At 46.2% G+C, this 17,500-nt stretch overlaps 1 protein-coding gene across 6 annotated transcripts in view; it reads right to left on the reverse strand.

The window, feature by feature from the left end:
• LOC118372037 (disks large homolog 4-like) overlaps window positions 1-17,500 on the reverse strand; it is a 117,329-nt gene that overhangs the window by 25,585 nt on the left and 74,244 nt on the right. Inside the window, exon 1 of one of the 6 annotated variants that reach the window (XM_052520924.1) lies at window positions 10,174-10,433. The exons of the other annotated variants lie outside the window; for them this stretch is intronic. Within the exon in view, the coding sequence (XP_052376884.1) occupies window positions 10,174-10,263 (90 nt within the window). The 5' untranslated portion in view covers window positions 10,264-10,433. Of the gene's footprint in view, window positions 1-10,173; window positions 10,434-17,500 lie in introns of those variants that run through there. 6 annotated transcript variants of the gene reach the window in all.

Below are 17,500 nucleotides of genomic sequence, written 5' to 3' on the forward strand. Positions count from 1 at the left end.
AATGAATACATTCAGGGTTTGTAGTCATTTCATAACACCCTCATGAAAGGCAACATTGAGGCGACATCTAACAGAGATGCCAGCTTTCAAGGCAATCAGTGTGGTTCCTCTCGCTCCGAGTTCTACAAGGCCTCCGGATGCATGTTGTGTCACTGATGACCTGTGAGAAGAGCAGAGCAGACCAGACCAGAGCAGAGCAGAGCAGAGCAGAGCAGACCAGAGCAGAGCAGAGCAGAGCAGACCAGACCAGACCAGAGCAGAGCAGACCAGAGCAGACCAGAGCAGACCAGACCAGAGCAGAGCAGAGCAGAGCAGAGCAGAGCAGACCAGACCAGAGCAGAGCAGAGCAGAGCAGAGCAGACCAGACCAGACCAGACCAGACCAGACCAGAGCAGACCAGAGCAGACCAGAGCAGACCAGAGCAGACCAGAGCAGACCAGACCAGAGCAGAGCAGACCAGACCAGACCAGAGCAGACCAGACCAGAGCAGACCAGACCAGAGCAGAGCAGACCAGACCAGAGCAGAGCAGAGCAGAGCAGACCAGAGCAGAGCAGAGCAGACCAGAGCCCATCTGAAAGCTGAGACCAATGGGCAGGGCATCTATTTTCAGCAAACTAGGTGTCATTAATCAGGGAGATGGTAATTTTGTCATTTTACATTCTTTATTTAACCTTTATTTAACCAGGTAGGCCAGTTGAGAACAAGTTCTCATTTACAACTGCGACCTGGCCAAGATAAAGCAAAGCAGTTCGACACATACACCAACACAACAATTGACAAGACAACAAGTCAATGACATGCCAGGCCTATTGGCATTAGGATGGTTTAGGCTCGTCCTGTACAGTGACAGAGACTACACTCTGTCTGGTGGGGATTTTACTTCCATCTCTCTATATCTCGGTCTCTCTCTTTCTCTCTTTTGAACTCCCTTCATCCCTTTCAGCCCTCTCCCCTCACTGCTTCTCTCTCCAAAATAATGACTGTTGCATCTCCCCATCTGATGTCAGAAGAGGGGGTGCAGCATGCTGTGCTCCTTAGAGAATACTCTGCCATCTCTCTCTCTGTTATTTTGTCCCTCCCTGATTAGCATGAGGGAGACCACCAGAGTGCATCCAAAGTGCTTACAGAGCAACAACAGCAGCAGCAGCATGAAACCAGCCTGCCGACCTTCACACAACCGACAGCCCACAGAGAGATACACAGACACTCTCTCTCACACACACAACCCCCACACACAGACAATCACACTGTTCCAATGGGTCCCAGATATATCGCATATCTCGATAATTCCATCTCCATCCCTTAAATTCGGACTCTATCCAAACATTCATCTTTCTCCATGCTGCTATTACAGCACATACTGCATCTACTGAAATGTCACATGTTCTCGCTGTACAGACAGTTTGTATTCATTCTCTGGAGGTTTGGCCCACTCCATCCCTCGCTCCTGTACTGACCGCCGCTACCATGGCTACAGAATAAAGTAGCATCAGCCACTGGAGCCTCTGAGGCTCGGAGGAAAGCTTGTCTCCATGGTAACCTGGATGTTCATTCCGATGGCCTAAAGCTCTAGCTATATGGCATAGAACATCATAGCAAAAACAACAGGGGAGTAGAAATCCTTTCCACTACGTCTATTACATAATCTGAAGCATCACCGGATCAATCCGCTCTTAACTCTTGACACTGACAGCTCCATTTGGGCAGTACATTGAAACTGTCAGGCATTTCATGTACAGTTCTCTGTACTTTCCAGAAATATTCCTATGGGATTCCTTTAGGATTAGCATTATTAGAAGGAACTGCTTGGAAGGGCTTATTGCTTCCTATGCTGTAACTATGGGGTGAGATACAGTAATATGCTATGATGCAGAGAATATGCAATGCAATCATGAAAAGACAGAGGGAGAGAGAGGCACTTGAGATCAGATCAAGAAATATGCTCATTATCTGTGTCATCTTACTGTCGCCATTTAGGAGATGCTCTTATCCAGAGTGACTTACACAAGCAATTAGGGGTAAGTGCCTTGCTCAAGAACACATTGACAGATTTTTCACCTAGTTGGCTTGGGGATTCAGACCAGCGACCTTTCGGTTACTGGTCCAACACTCTTAACTGCTAGGCTACCTGCTGCTCTACATCTCTCGTCTAGAGTAGAAGTCTTCTTTCCATCTCCATTTAGTGTGTGGTCATCTATCTGTATGGTGCTGAGGCATTAAGCAGCGACACACAGTTTTACTAACGGAGCAGAGGACACCTGAGGGATGATGTCATCTTCACCTGGACATAAGCCAGAAACCCCATTTCAATTCCTTATTGGCTACTGTACCACACTCATTCTGTCCTCTCTCTATTTCTCTCTCTCTCTCTCTCTCTTCATTCACTTACCTAAAGACAGAACATCTGTCCCAACATAAAAGTTTAACTTATCTCTGCAGCCCCCCTCCTCCCCCCTCCCTCCCATACGCCCAAACAGACTCATTAATGCAGCTTGTTAGGCTCTTAATTAATTGCTGTTGGAAAGAGAGAGGAGAGAGAGAGAGGAAAGAGAGAGAGAGGCGACAGAGAGAGGAAAGAGAGAGAAAGGAAACAAAGAGAGAGGAACAGAGAGAGAGGAGAAAGAGGAGACGGAGATAGGAGAGAGAGAGAGAGAGAGAGAGAGAGAGAGAGAGAGAGAGAGAGAGAGAGAGAGAGAGAGAGAGGAAAGAGGTAGAGGAAGGAGACAGAGAAGAGAGAGAGAGAGAGAGGAATATGAGAGAGGAAGGAGACAGAGAGAAGAGAGAGGAGAGAGAGGGACAGAAATAGAGAGAGAGAGAGAGAGAGAGAGAGAGAGAGAGAGAGAGAGAGAGGAGAGAGAGGGACAGAAATAGAGAGGGACAGAAATAGAGAGGGACAGAAATAGAGAGAGAGAGAGAAATAGAGAGAGAGAGAGAGAGAGAGAGAGAGAGAGAGAGAGAGAGAGAGAGAGAGAGAGAGAGAGAGAGAGAATTTTGTTGTTTTTCACTTTATATATTCACTTTGTATGTTGTCTACCTCACTTGCTTTGGCAATGTTAACACATGTTTCCCATGCCAATAAAGCCCTTGAATTGAATTGAATTGAATTGAGAGAGAGAGAGAGAGAGAGAGAGAGAGAGAGAGAGAGAGAGAGAGAGAGAGAGAGAGAGAGAGAGAGAGAGGCAGCAATGACAATAACCAGTAAGGCTCATATCCCGTAGCAGTCAGATATATTGAGAACATATTGGAGTGTAGGTGTTATAAAGCCTCTCCCTTATCTCTGTTCCAGGTTCACAACCTCAAAACCAAGCTGCTAAACCACTCAAAACCTGCATTACTTATAATTCTAGCAGTAAATTGCAGGCCACACAAACTATACGCTAAAGACCACTCACATGCAGTACTAAATTACTCTATAGGCTAATCAAACCATTTGGACAGATCTGGGCCGGATTAAAAAAATAACTTTATAACTCAAAAAGGATCTGTATTCCTACTGCAGGGATTTCATCCCAGGGTCGGCCTACATCTCTCCTCCTGCCTTGAGTCTGTGTCACCTTCTGTTACTGTATGGCTGCACAGAGCCGCTAACGCATTTAACTGGGCCAAACACGTGACGTGTCAAAAGTATCCTATATATCCAGGCTGAGGAACATACCTTGTGCAGTTAGTACACAACCCCTAATACACACAGTCCTCCTACAGGGGTTTGATAGGAGACTCCCTAGCTGTTCTTTGTCAGGAAGTGGGAAGCTGGATTTAGGAAATTTAACAGTCGCCCACATATATTTTTACTCCACCTACTCTCCCATCGTCTTTCTTTTCCAGGCCGCCCCCAAACCTTCACTGTTAAACTTTTTTTTTAATGATTTAAAAAAAAAAAATTTTTACCCCTTTTTCTCCCCAATTTCGTGGTGTCCAATTGTTTTAGTGGCTACTATCTTGTCTCATCGCTACAACTCCCGTATGGGCTCGAGAGAGACGAAGGTTGAAAGTCATGCGTCCTTCGATACACAACCCAACCAAGCCGCACTGCTTCTTAACACAGCGCGCATCCACCCCGGAAGCCAGCCGCACCAATGTGTCGGAGGAAACACCGTGCACCTGGTGACCTGGTTAGCGCGCACTGCGCCCGGCCCGCCACATGAGTCACTGGTGCGCGATGAGACAAGGACATCCCTACCGGCCAACCCCTCCCTAAGCCTCCCCCTAGGCCAATTGTGCGTTGCCCCACGGACCTCACAGTCCTGTCATCCCTTGTCCAATATCAAACTCCTGATATAACCTGTCATCACTTGTCCAATATCAAACTCCTGATATACCCTGTCATCCCTTGTCCAATATCAAACTCCTGATATAACCTGTCATCCCTTGTCCAATATCAAACTCCTGATATACCCTGTCATCCCTTGTCCAATATCAAACTCCTGATATACCCTGTCATCCCTTGTCCAATATCAAACTCCTGATATAACCTGTCATCCCTTGTCCAATATCAAACTCCTGATATACCCTGTCATCCCTTGTCCAATATCAAACTCCTGATATACCCTGTCATCCCTTGTCCAATATCAAACTCCTGATATACCCTGTCATCCCTTGTCCAATATCAAACTCCTGATATACCCTGTCATCCCTTGTCCAATATCAAACTCCTGATATACCCTGTCATCCCTTGTCCAATATCAAACTCCTGAATCTTGACCTTTAGCCACGAACTGGAACCTCTGAATCAAAAGCTCACAGCCCAGAATACTGATCCTGACACTAATTCTTAAATGAACATCTTACTTAAGCAGTCATTTAAACCCAAGCTTTATCCCCAACCCTGATCACCACTGTTCTCTAACAGTTGAACGTTTCACTTCCTGTCTTTCCCCATAGGAGAGCATGCTGAGATCCAATCCAGTACACTCCACTGTCCAGCACTCTGTAGGCTGACAGGGTCCAAACAAGAAGCAGTAATCACCAGAGGACAAGGGGTGAAGGCAAACCACAAACACACCGAGACTGGGAGCCCTGAGAGATGAAGGAGAGCCTCGCCCCACAGAGAGGACTGAGAGGACAGATAAGGGGTTGGAGGAGTGGGATGTGATTGCTTGATTTCTAGACTCACAATACCCTGGAGCCATTACAAAGAAGAGAGAAGAGAGATAGACAGAGAAAGAGAGACAGAAAGTCAGAACAAGAGAGAGAAAAGTGAGATAGAGAGAAAAAGGAGAGATTTAGAGAGAAAGAGAGTTTGAGAGAGATAAACAGAGCGATTGAGTGAATATGTGTTTTGTTCGTTTGTATATCTGATTGAGCGGATGTGTGTGTTTGCAAGGCTACATTTTGCTCTGTGTATTGTTGACGTATACACCTGCTATAGAGTAGGAGGAGGAAGTGTGGAGTCAGTGTGGAGTCAGTGTGGAGTCAGTGTGGAGTCAGTGTGGAGTCAGTGTGGAGTCAGTGTGGAGTCAGTGTGGAGTCAGTGTGGAGTCAGTGTGGAGTCAGTGTAGAGGCAGTGTGGAGTCAGTGTGGAGGAAGTGTGGAGTCAGTGTGGAGTCAGTGTGGAGTCAGTGTGGAGTCAGTGTGGAGTCAGTGTGGAGTCAGTGTGGAGTCAGTGTGCAGGTTCAGGTGATGATGTGAAAGACAGTGTTACGTCAATCAGTCTGCTGCAGAGGCAAAGGTTAAAGGTAGTTCACCGGCAAACAGCTAAAAATAACACAACATGCTCACTACCTCCCTAGAGTTGAAATGTTTTAACATCAAATTAGAGCCAGGCGTCAGAGAGTGCTGAAATATGAATACACAGCTAGCCTAAATATGCTGACCAGCAGGCTTTTACCAGGCCTCAACAGGGGAGCAGAGAGAGAGAGAGAGACAGCAAGGGGAGCAGTGGAGAGAATGAAAAAGAGACAGAGAGAGGGAGAGGGAGAAAGACAGCAGAGGAGAGAGAGAGTGAGAGAGAACTTGGAGGAAAGGTAGAATCAACGGAGCGATCGACGTCTGCTACCCTTTAAACAAAACATTCCTTTTATTTCTGCTCTGTCTCTCCACAGATTGATCATCGCTCACTTGAGGATCAGGATGCACTAGAGAGCATGTCTATACTTGCAGGGGAGACTAGAATGCTCCCTTCTAAAATCCTAGAAATACAGTTGAAGTCAGAAGTTTACATACACCTTATAAAAATACATTTTAACTCAGTTTTTCCACAATTCCTGACATTTAATCCTAGCGAAAATTCCATCTTAGGTCAGTTAGGATCACCACTTTATTTTAAGAATGTGAAATGTCAGAATAATATTAAGAGAGAACAATTTATTTCAGCTTTTATTTCTTTCATCACATTCCCAGTGGGTCAGAAGTTTACATACACTCAATTAGTATTTGGTAGCATTGCCTTTAAATTGTTTAACTTGGGTCAAACGCTTCAGGTAGCCTTCCACAAGCTTCCCACAATAAATTGGCCCATTCCTCCTGACAGAGCTGGTGTAACTGAGTCAGGTTTGTAGGCCTCCTTGTTCGCACACGCTTCTTCAGTTCTGCCCACACATTCTCTATAGGATTGAGGTCAGGGATTTGTGATGGCCACTCCAATACCTTGACTTTGTTGTCCTTAAGCCATTTTGCAAGTATGCTTGGGGTCATTGTCCATTTGGAAGACCCATTTGTGACCAAGCTTTATTAACTTCCTGTCTGATGTCTTCAGATGTTTCTTCAATATATCCACATCATTTTACTCCCTCATGATGCCATCTATTTTATGAAGTGCACCAGTCCCTCCTGCAGCAAAGCTCCCCCACAACATGATGCTGCCACCCCCGTGCTTCACGGTTGGGATGGTGTTCTTTGGCTTGCAAGCCTCCCCCTTTTTCTCCAAACATAACAATGGTCATTTTGGCCAAACAGTTCTATTTTTGTTTCATTAGACCAGAGGACATCTCTCCAAAAAGTACGATCTTTGTCCCCATGTGCAGTTACAAACCGTAGTCTGGCTTTTTATGGCGGTTTTGGAGCAGTGGCTTCTTCCTTGCTGAGCGGCCTTTCAAGTTATGTCGATATATGACTTGTTTTACTGTGGATATAGATACTTTTGTACCTGTTTCATCCAGCATCTTCACAAGGTCCTTTGCTGTTGTTCTGGGATTGATTTGCACTTTTCGAACCAAAGTATGTTCATCTCTAGGACACAAGTCTCCTTCCTGAGCGTTATGACGGCCGCCTGGTCCCATGGTGTTTATACTTGCGTACTATTGTTTGTACAGATGAACATGGTACCTTCAGGCATTTGGAAATTGCACCAAAGGATGAACCAGTCTTGTGGAAGTATACCAGTCTTGTGGAAATTTTGGCTGATTTCTTTTGATTTTCCCATTATCTCAAGCAAAGAGGCACTGAGTTTGAAGGTAGGCCTTGAAATACATCCACAGGTACACCTCCAATTGACTCAAATTATGTCAATTAGCCTATCAGAAGCTTCTAAAGCCATGACATCATTTTCGGGAATGTTCCAAGCTGTTTATAGGCACAGTCAACTTAGTGTATGTAAACTTCTGACCCACTAGAATTGTGATACAGTGAATTATAAGTTAAATCATTTGTCTGTAAACAATTGTTGGAAAAATTACTTGTGTCATGCACAAAGTAGATGTCCTAACTGACTTGCCAAAACTATAGTTTTTGAGAAATTGGTGGAGTGGTTTTTAAGAAATTGGTGGAGTGGTTGGAAAACAAGTTTGAATGACTCCAACCTAAGTGTTTGTAACGTTCTACTTCAACTGTATGTTGTTAATGCACAACCCCAACCCAGCAGTGGGAAAAAGCTATTTTTAACAAAATTAGGGAACAATGTTGTTATGTCAGCCGATATTGAAAATGAAAATGTATCACTTCAAATGATAATGATCTTACAGGCTAACTCGGGTAATACCTCTGGTCTCTGTCAGAGGTTTCATTAACTAGCTGTATGTTGTAGCTGTGGTATAAGCAATGTGGCTCTACATAAGCAAACAGCTAAGCAGTGTCATAATAATGTGCTCCAATACCCAAAACGATTTATCAAGCAAACAGAACGCAACTTATCTAATGGCTTCAGTCAGTCAAGACAAAATGAATCACAATTAACCTAAAAGCGATGCCAACACGCTCCACTTACCCACACAAACCCGCACAACCCTTCTCACTCACCTACACAAACCCACTCACTCACTTACACAAACCTACACACACCCACTCACTCACTTACACAAACCCACACAAACCCACTTACTCACTTACACAAACCCACACAAACCCACTTACTCACTTACACAAACCCTCACTATCTCTCCCAACATCAATCACAACCGTCAATTATTTTCAGTGCTTCATATGGAATACCATTCATATTGCAATATAAACACATGAGTACCAACAGTCAGATGTTTCCATTGGAGTGCTATAATCTTCCAGAACAGCACTGATTATGCAGTCAGTCAGGCAACTAGAGATTGGTTTCTATTTCTGGAGTTGCTGTGTCTAAATGTGTACTCTGTTTAAGGGGGAAAATCAGGGTAAACAGATGCTGAGAGAGAGAGAGAGGGCGAGAACGAGAGCGAAAGAAAGAGAGAGAGAGAGAGCGAGAGCGAAAGAGAGAGAGAAAGAAAGAGACAGAGAGAGAGAGAGAGAGAGAGAGAAAGAGAGAGAGAGAGAATGAACAATAGCAGTAGAGACAGGAACAGAAGAGGCAAGTACACTCCAGACTGGCCTTGACCTGAGGGCAGCACAGCTCTGCCCAAAGAAGGACAGGAGGAGAGGAAGGTGGGGGGATGAGAGAGGGTGAGATAGATGTGGGGGGAAGGGAGGGAATGGCAGCAGATCCACACAGGTGTGTGCATGTTTGCGTGTGCGTGTGTGTGTGTGTGTGTGCGTGCAATGGGGATGTTACAGGGGTTCATTTTGACGGGACATCATTCACACACCGTTATTTATGAAAGCCCCTTATGCACTTCCACAGAAAATAAATACGGTGTGTAAATGGCTGTGTGTGTGTGTGTGTGTGTGTGTGTGTGTGTGTGTGTGTGTGTGTGTGTGTGTGTGTGTGTGTGTGTGTGTGTGTGTGTGTGTGTGTGTGTGTGTGTGTGTGTGTGTGTGTGTTTGAGAGAGAGGGAGAGATAAGGGCCAGCTACACATTATTGCACACTGAAACGGTAAATGACACATGCGTAGCATCACATAGAAGGGACTCAGAGGATATTGAGAACTGCAACTGTATTGGGAAAGTATTCTGACCCCTTCACCTTTTCCACACTTTGTTACATTACAGCCTTATTCTAAAGTTGATTAAATCGTTTTCCCCTCATCAATCTACACAAAATACCGCATTATGACAAAGCAAAAAATATTTTTTGCAAATGTATTCAAATCAAAAAAAGTATTCAGACCCTTTACTCAATACTTTGTTAAAACACCTTTGGCAGCGAGGAACTCAGAGGATGGTGAGAACTATGGAGACTATATACTCCCTGAAATACCAGCATACACTGACACAGTGTAGACAGAGGAGCTACAAAGGAGGTCATGTTCACATGATTGGGACACAGAGTCTGTGATTCACACATATTTCTCAGGAACCAAATGTGTGGCAACAAATATCCTCATTCCGGAAATCCAAGCTTCATGTAGGCGAGTGCCGATATTAGCAAATGTATTAAGAAAAACGACATTCCTGTCACCATAAGAGAAACCATCCATGCTATTAGTCCCATGAGTTCACTGAGTTGAGAAAAGTCTCACTCAACAAATTTCGCCTCTTATTTCTCCTTATCTTTTCACATTCTGGGCAGAGAGTTGAAAACCCTAATGAAACTGGTTACAAAGAATGCTTTAGATGAGAGCCAGACTCCAAGTGTCAGACCAGACATGGACCAAACTAAGTATTATGAGTACATAAAGCAGTTTATGTATGATTCTTCAGAATACACCTTCACTCAAGGTGCAGAAAAGATGTAAATGGATGTCTATGTTAAACATGACAAAAAAGCCAATATATTTCCCTAGTAGTGATCACAAATCTCATCTTTTGATCATTTTCACACAATTTCACACACAATTTAACCACAGAAACCACACCACATAGCAATATGACATAGCTGCATCTGACTGTCATCAGAGGAGTCAATCAACCACTATGTTCACTTGGTGCCTACCATTATATGGTGCGGATGCTTCTTGGCTTTCCGGACGTTGTCGATGAATCGCCGACCCATTTTTTTGGCATACCACACCGAGATGAACATCCTGCCTGAGTGCTGAGCACTGAGCCGCCGTGTGGAACCTAACAAACACTGTTCACCTTCAATGGACGAGCCGGGTGAGTGGGTGGCAGAGAGAAAGAGAGGGGGTGCGCTGAAGGGGCGTTACCTCTCCAAAAAATATGACAAATGCATAAACACTTATGATATCAAAGATGATATCAGGGCAGTCTCTGCCACATGCCTACATTATTAGGAGAATCCATATAGCCGGGGAATATCTCAATATAAGTTAAATATGCTTTTTAAAATAACCCCATAGGCCTACTAAACATGAACATTCAACTCATGCAAAACAATCGAAAGCCAAAAATCTCAACAATACCGCTGATATCAAGCATTGGGCGAGGAACGCAGATGGCTTTACATTCCAAACCAGATGTTTTTTTAAATCCGGGGGTGCCGAAATCACGGTCTGGGAACCCAAATAACTTGGGAGAGGCTGAGTAGACTTTGGACTCCGTCGAAAGCGTTCCTTCCTCCCTCTGCTGTGTAATCAGTCCCTCTGCTGTGTAATCGGTCCCTCTGCTGTGTAATCCAAGTGTGGAGTCGTTCGTTTGAGGAAGACGGCAGCTTGAGTGGAATTGTAGCCTACCTGCCTGTCTAATAATTAACCTACATCTCAAATATCAAAAATAGTGCTATTTGGAACAGCTGTCAATTGAAATATGGACCAAAAATAAATAGCACAGCCTACGAATAGCCCAGGACAGGGATACTTATTTTCCATTCAAGTCACACTGAATATGGTTGCATCTAATTTGGGAAAACAAGCTCTAAACACATGAGTCCCTGCATATCTAAAATGTGTTCCGTTATTCTATATTCTGAGGAGCGCGACCGTTCTCTCCATTCGAGCTCCATCCTCTGTTTTAGAACAGCCCGCTGTAGTCTCTCTCTCTCTGAGTGAATATCCCATGCCCCCCACCCTGTACTGTGCTCAGTGAGATGCAGTTTATGCTGCTGCGGCTGCTGTGCCCCCTCCCACCCCAGGGGAAGGAAAAGGGGAAGTTTGATGGCAATTATGATGGCAGGGGAGGGGTGTTGATGGTGTTAGTGGTGTTTGTTTGTGTTTAAAGAGGGTAGAGTTGTGTTTATGTTTGAAGAGGGAGTGGTGACTAAGCGTTGGAATAAGCAGTAATAAACACCCCTAACTTGACATTTTAAACTAAAGGTAAACACACTGCAATATGTGCTTGGTTATACATATTTCATATCCCTGTAGTCAGTTCAAACTATATTCTCTGCACCACTCATCAATTAAACAACATAGCAGCAACCCACTGTATCAGCCTAACAGTTTACACAGTGTTCTACCAATGCAGCACAGTAGGTTGCACTTCCAATGCCAATCAGCTGCGCAGTCATTACTGTGTTGGCCACATGCTGACGACACGCAGTATTCCAATGAGCTATTCCTCTCTGGCAGGCAACATTTTCTTTCTGCCACCAGGCAGCCCTAGTCTCTCTGTCTGTCTCTCGGTCTGTCTACCTGTCAGTCTGTCAGTCAGTCTGTCTGAGCTGTACTTAACAGTGCTCCACTGCTCCAGGCTTTCCCAATAGGACCCGACTCTACAGGGATGCCACTTCACTAGAGCAGCGCTGGGAACAGAGAACACATATTTCATGTTTAATTCAAAATTCTGTTTGTTTCTCTTCCCCTCTCTGTACCCCCCTGTCTCTCTCTCTCTGTGTCCATCCCTCCTCTCCTCTTCACCAGCTCTCCACCCCACTCTGCTGCAGCCAATGAAGTCAGCACCATGGACAGCAACACAGACAGCGATGGAACACTAAGAGAGAGATGGAGAGACAGAGGGAGAGATCCCCAAAGAGAAAGGGAGGTGTGCCTGAGTGAGAGATGCAGTGGGAAACACTGTGCAATGTCTGGGTCTGGCAATCATCCTATTGCTGTGTCTCTAGCGGCAAGAGTCAGCCAATTACGTTGCTCCTTGGTGGCAAACTGTTCAAACTTGGAGGAAGTGGAGAAAGTCTCTTGACATTGTCACCATCTTCTCTTTTATGATCTCCCTCTATCATTCTCTCTATCACTCAGTCACGAGCACGCACACACACACACACACACACACACACACACACACACACACACACACACACACACACACACACACACATATATATATATATATATATATATATATATATATATATATATATATATATGAGTTATGTAAGGACATGCAGAGCTGACAACCTCATTTTAGTAAATAAGTTCTCTCCCCCTGCCCTGCCCTACCCTTACCTAATTTTGTCTCAGGGCCCACTCTACTCTCCCTCCCTCCCTCCCTCCCTCCCTCCCTCCCTCCCTCCCTCCCTCCCCCTCCCTCCCTCCCTCCCTCCCTCTCTTCTATCTTATGCTGATGATTTTCTCTTCTTCTAGCTTGCATCGTCTTTCTCTTCCTCTGCTCTCCGCTCCCCTTCCCAGTAGACTTAAGCTTCTCTTGCACAGTAATTACATTGGAGCTGCAGGGACATCTTTAAACATTTATTAAAGAAAAGTAAGGAAGACAAAGAAAATGAAGATACCAGTCAGATACAGAGATGAATGCAGAGAGAGAGAGAGAGAGAGGGAGCAAGGGGAAGAGAGAGGAAGGGAGAAGGAGCGATGCAGGGACATGGGGAATACGTTAGAGGAAAATGGTAATTGAATTCCTGCATAAAAAATGACTGGGTTACTTGACTGTAACCAAAACATGGCAGTAAATATGAGGGAGGTCATCAGACTCTCATAGTATACAGTATGTGGAGGGAGGAGTTAGAGGAGAGGGAGAGAGGGAGGGAGGGAGATGGACTAGAGGGAGGGAGAGAGGGAGGAGTTGGATGATAGGGAGAGAGGGAGGAGTTGGATGAGAGGGAGAGAGGAGTTGGATGAGAGGGAGAGAGGGAGGGAGGAGATGGATGAGAGGGAGGGAGAGAGGGAGGGAGGGAGGAGATGGATGAGAGGGAGAGAGGGAGGAGTTAGAGGAGAGGGAGAGGGGGAGGAGTTAGAGGAGAGGGAGAGAGGGAGAGAGGGAGGGAGGAGATGGATGAGAGGGAGAGAGGGAGGGAGGAGATGGATGAGAGGGAGGGAGAGAGGAAATGGATGAGAGGGAGAGAGGGAGGAGATGGATGAGGGGGAGAGAGGGAGGGAAGAGATGGATGAGAGGGAGGGAGAGAGGGAGGAGATGGATGAGAGGGAGGGATGGAGGAGTTGGATGAGAGGGAGGGAGGAGATGGATGAGAGGGAGGAGGGAGGAGATGGATGAGGGGGAGAGAGGGAGGGAAGAGATGGATGAGAGGGAGGGAGAGAGGGAGGAGATGGATGAGAGGGAGGGATGGAGGAGTTGGATGAGAGGGAGGGAGGAGATGGATGAGAGGGAGGAGGGAGGAGTTGGATGAGAGGGAGGAGTTAGATGAGAGGGAGAGAGGGAGGGAGGAGGGAGGAGATGGATGAGAGGGAGGGAGGGAGGAGATGGATGAGAGGGAGGGAGGAGATGGATGAGAGGGAGAGAGAGAGGGAGGGAGTGGAGGAATGAGAGGGAGGGAGGAAATAGATGAGAGGGAGAGAGGGAGGAGATGGATGAGAGGGAGGGAGAGAGGGAGGAGATGGAAGAGAGGGAGAGAGGGAGGAGAGGGAGGAGTTGGATGAGAGAGAGAGAGGGAGGAGTTAGATGAGAGGGAGAGAGGAGATGGATGAGAGGGAGGGAGAGAGGGAGGGAGGAGATGGATGAGAGGGAGGGAGAGAGGGAGGGAGGGAGGAGATGGATGAGACGGAGAGAGGGAGGAGTTAGAGGAGAGGGAGAGGGGGAGGAGTTGGATGAGAGGGAGAGAGGGAGGAGTTGGATGAGAGAGAGAGAGAGAGAGAGAGAGGGAGGAGTTGGATGAGAGGGAGAGAGGGAGGAGTTGGATGAGAGGGAGGGAGGGAGGAGTTGGATGAGAGGGAGGGAGGGAGGGAGGAGATGGATGAGAGGGAGGAGTTGGATGTGAGGGAGAGAGGGAGAGAGGGAGGATGCTGAGTATCAAATAAATGTTTATGTGTCACATGCTTCGTAAAACAACAGGTGTAGACTAACAGTGAAATGCTTACTTACAGGCCCTTCCCAACAATGCAGAGAGAAAGAAAACAGAGAAATAATAGAAAGTAAAACATGTAATAGAAGTAATAATAAATACATAATGAGTAATGATCACTTGGCTTTATACACAGGGTATCAGTACAGAGTCCATGTGCAGGGGTACGAGTTATTCAGGTAGATATGTACATATAACTCGGAATTAAGTGATAGACAGTAAACAGTAGCAGCAGCATATGTGATGAGACAAAAAAGTTAGTGCAAAAAGAGTCAGAGAAGGGAGGGAGAGGGGCAGATTGATAGCATAGTGCAGCGAGAATAGTAGGCTAATGTGCAGTGGATAGGGGGAGTAGGATTGGGTAAAAGCATTCAAAGAAATCATGCATGAGAAGGGGTGATTGGGATCAGAGTGGTGATAAAACTAAAACACAGTAAAGGATTGGCGAGGACAGCCTGTCGTAATGTCCTATCATAGACAGGTCTTTAAGGGCTGACCTCAATGTCAATGCACTGTCGTCACCAAGAGCTCATTTAAGACATTCTTAAGGACTCCATAACTGAGGAGGCTTGCAGGGCCACCTCCTGTCACCATGCCAACCCACTGCAGTGCTTCCTGAGGCCATCCTACCCATAAAGTAGTGGTCATCAAGACAGTGGTTTCCAAGGCATTCCTATCTGATCACCAAACATTTCTGTAAAAAATGAGGAAGCCTTCCTTTCCTAGTTTTTTAAAATGTATTTCACGCTGTTGGCGGTAGGTGCACTTGATTCAGCAGCCCTGTGGGTGGTAGGTGCACTTGATTCAGCAGCCCTGTGGGAGGTAGGTGCACTTGATTCAGCAGCCCTGTGGGTGGTAGGTGCACTTGATTCAGCAGCCCTGTGGGTGGTAGGTGCACTTGATTCAGCAGCCCTGTGGGTGGTAGGTGCACTTGATTCAGCAGCCCTGTGGGTGGTAGGTGCACTTGATTCAGCAGCCCTGTGGGAGGTAGGTGCACTTGATTCAGCAGCCCTGTGGGTGGTAGGTGCACTTGATTCAGCAGCCCTGTGGGAGGTAGGTGCACTTGATTCAGCAGCCCTGTTGGAGGTAGGTGCACTTGATTCAGCAGCCCTGTTGGAGGTAGGTGCACTTGATTCAGCAGCCCTGTGGGTGGTAGGTGCACTTGATTCAGCAGCCCTGTGGGTGGTAGGTGCACTTGATTTAGCAGCCCTGTGGGATGTAGGTGCACTTGATTCAGCAGCCCTGTGGGTGGTAGGTGCACTTGATTCAGCAGCCCTGTGGGTGGTAGGTGCACTTGATTCAGAAGCCCTGTGGGTGGTAGGTGCACTTGATTCAGCAGCCCTGTGGGTGGTAGGTGCACTTGATTCAGCAGCCCTGTGGGTGGTAGGTGCACTTGATTCAGCAGCCCTGTGGGTGGTAGGTGCACTTGATTCAGCAGCCCTGTGGGTGGTAGGTGCACTTGATTCAGCAGCCCTGTGGGAGGTAGGTGCACTTGATTCAGCAGCCCTGTGGGTGGTAGGTGCACTTGATTCAGCAGCCCTGTGGGAGGTAGGTGCACTTGATTCAGCAGCCCTGTGGGAGGTAGGTGCACTTGATTCAGCAGCCCTGTGGGAGGTAGGTGCACTTGATTCAGCAGCCCTGTGGGAGGTAGGTGCACTTGATTCAGCAGCCCTAGCGTGTTCCCATCTTGAACCATTTCATGTGTCTGACGGTAGAACTCCGCCAAACCGGCCGGCCCAGAGAGAAAATCAATTGCACTTAGAGGCCTTCCACTGGCCAATCAGACAGCTCAGATCACCGTGTCTGCACAGTTTCCTCGCGCCATAGACTGTAAAAAGAAGCCTTGAACGCACAGCAAAGTTTGTAATGTGAGATTTCTAAACGTTTAAAACCATGAATTAAAATATATATATACTTAACCAGGCAAGTCAGTTCAGAACAAATTCTTATTTACAATTACGGCCTAGGAACAGTGGGTTAACTGCCTTGTTCAGGGGCAGAACGACAGATTTTTACCTTGTCAGCTCTGGGATTTGATCTTGCAACCTTCCGGTTACTAGTCCAATGCTCTAACCACTAGGCTACCTGCCGCAAAGAGAGAGACTCCATAATGCCATAATGCGTATTCTCCCTACCACCACTCACACTACAACCAGCACTGCAGCTGTAATGAATGAGTACAACCAGCACTGCAGCTGTAATGACTGAGTACAACCAGCACTGCAGCTGTAATGAATGAGTACAATCAGCACTGCAGCTGTAATGAATGAGTACAATCAGCACTGCAGCTGTAATGAATGAGTACAAACAGCACTGTAATGAATGAGTACAACCAGCACTGCAGCTGTAATGAATGAGTACAACCAGCACTGTAATGAATGAGTACAACCAGCACTGCAGCTGTAATGAATGAGTACAACCAGCACTGCAGCTGTAATGAATGAGTACAACCAGCACTGCAGCTGTAATGAATGAGTACAATCAGCACTGCAGCTGTAATGAATGAGTACAATCAGCACTGTAATGAATGAGTACAACCAGCACTGCAGCTGTAATGAATGAGTACAACCAGCACTGTAATGAATGAGTACAACCAGCACTGCAGCTGTAATGAATGAGTACAACCAGCACTGCAGCTGGAATGACTGAGTACAACCAGCACTGCAGCTGTAATGAATGAGTACAACCAGCACTGCAGCTGTAATGAATGAGTACAATCAGCACTGCAGCTGTAATGAATGAGTACAATCAGCACTGCAGCTGTAATGAATGAGTACAATCAGCACTGCAGCTGTAATGAATGAGTACAATCAGCACTGCAGCTGTAATGAATGAGTACAATCAGCACTGCAGCTGTAATGAATGAGTACAACCAGCACTGCAGCTGGAATGACTGAGTACAACCAGCACTGCAGCTGTAATGAATGAGTACAATCAGCACTGCAGCTGTAATGAATGAGTACAATCAGCACTGCAGCTGTAATGAAAGAGTACAACCAGCACTGCAGCTGTAATGACTGAGTACAACCAGCACTGCAGCTCTAATGACTGAGTACAACCAGCACTGCAGCTGTAATGAATGAGTACAACCAGCACTGCAGCTGTAATGAATGAGTACAATCAGCACTGCAGCTGTAATGAATGAGTACAATCA

The sequence above is a fragment of the Oncorhynchus keta genome, chromosome 6 (genome assembly GCF_023373465.1).
Source record: "Oncorhynchus keta strain PuntledgeMale-10-30-2019 chromosome 6, Oket_V2, whole genome shotgun sequence".
NCBI classification, from domain to species: Eukaryota; Metazoa; Chordata; class Actinopteri; order Salmoniformes; family Salmonidae; genus Oncorhynchus; species Oncorhynchus keta.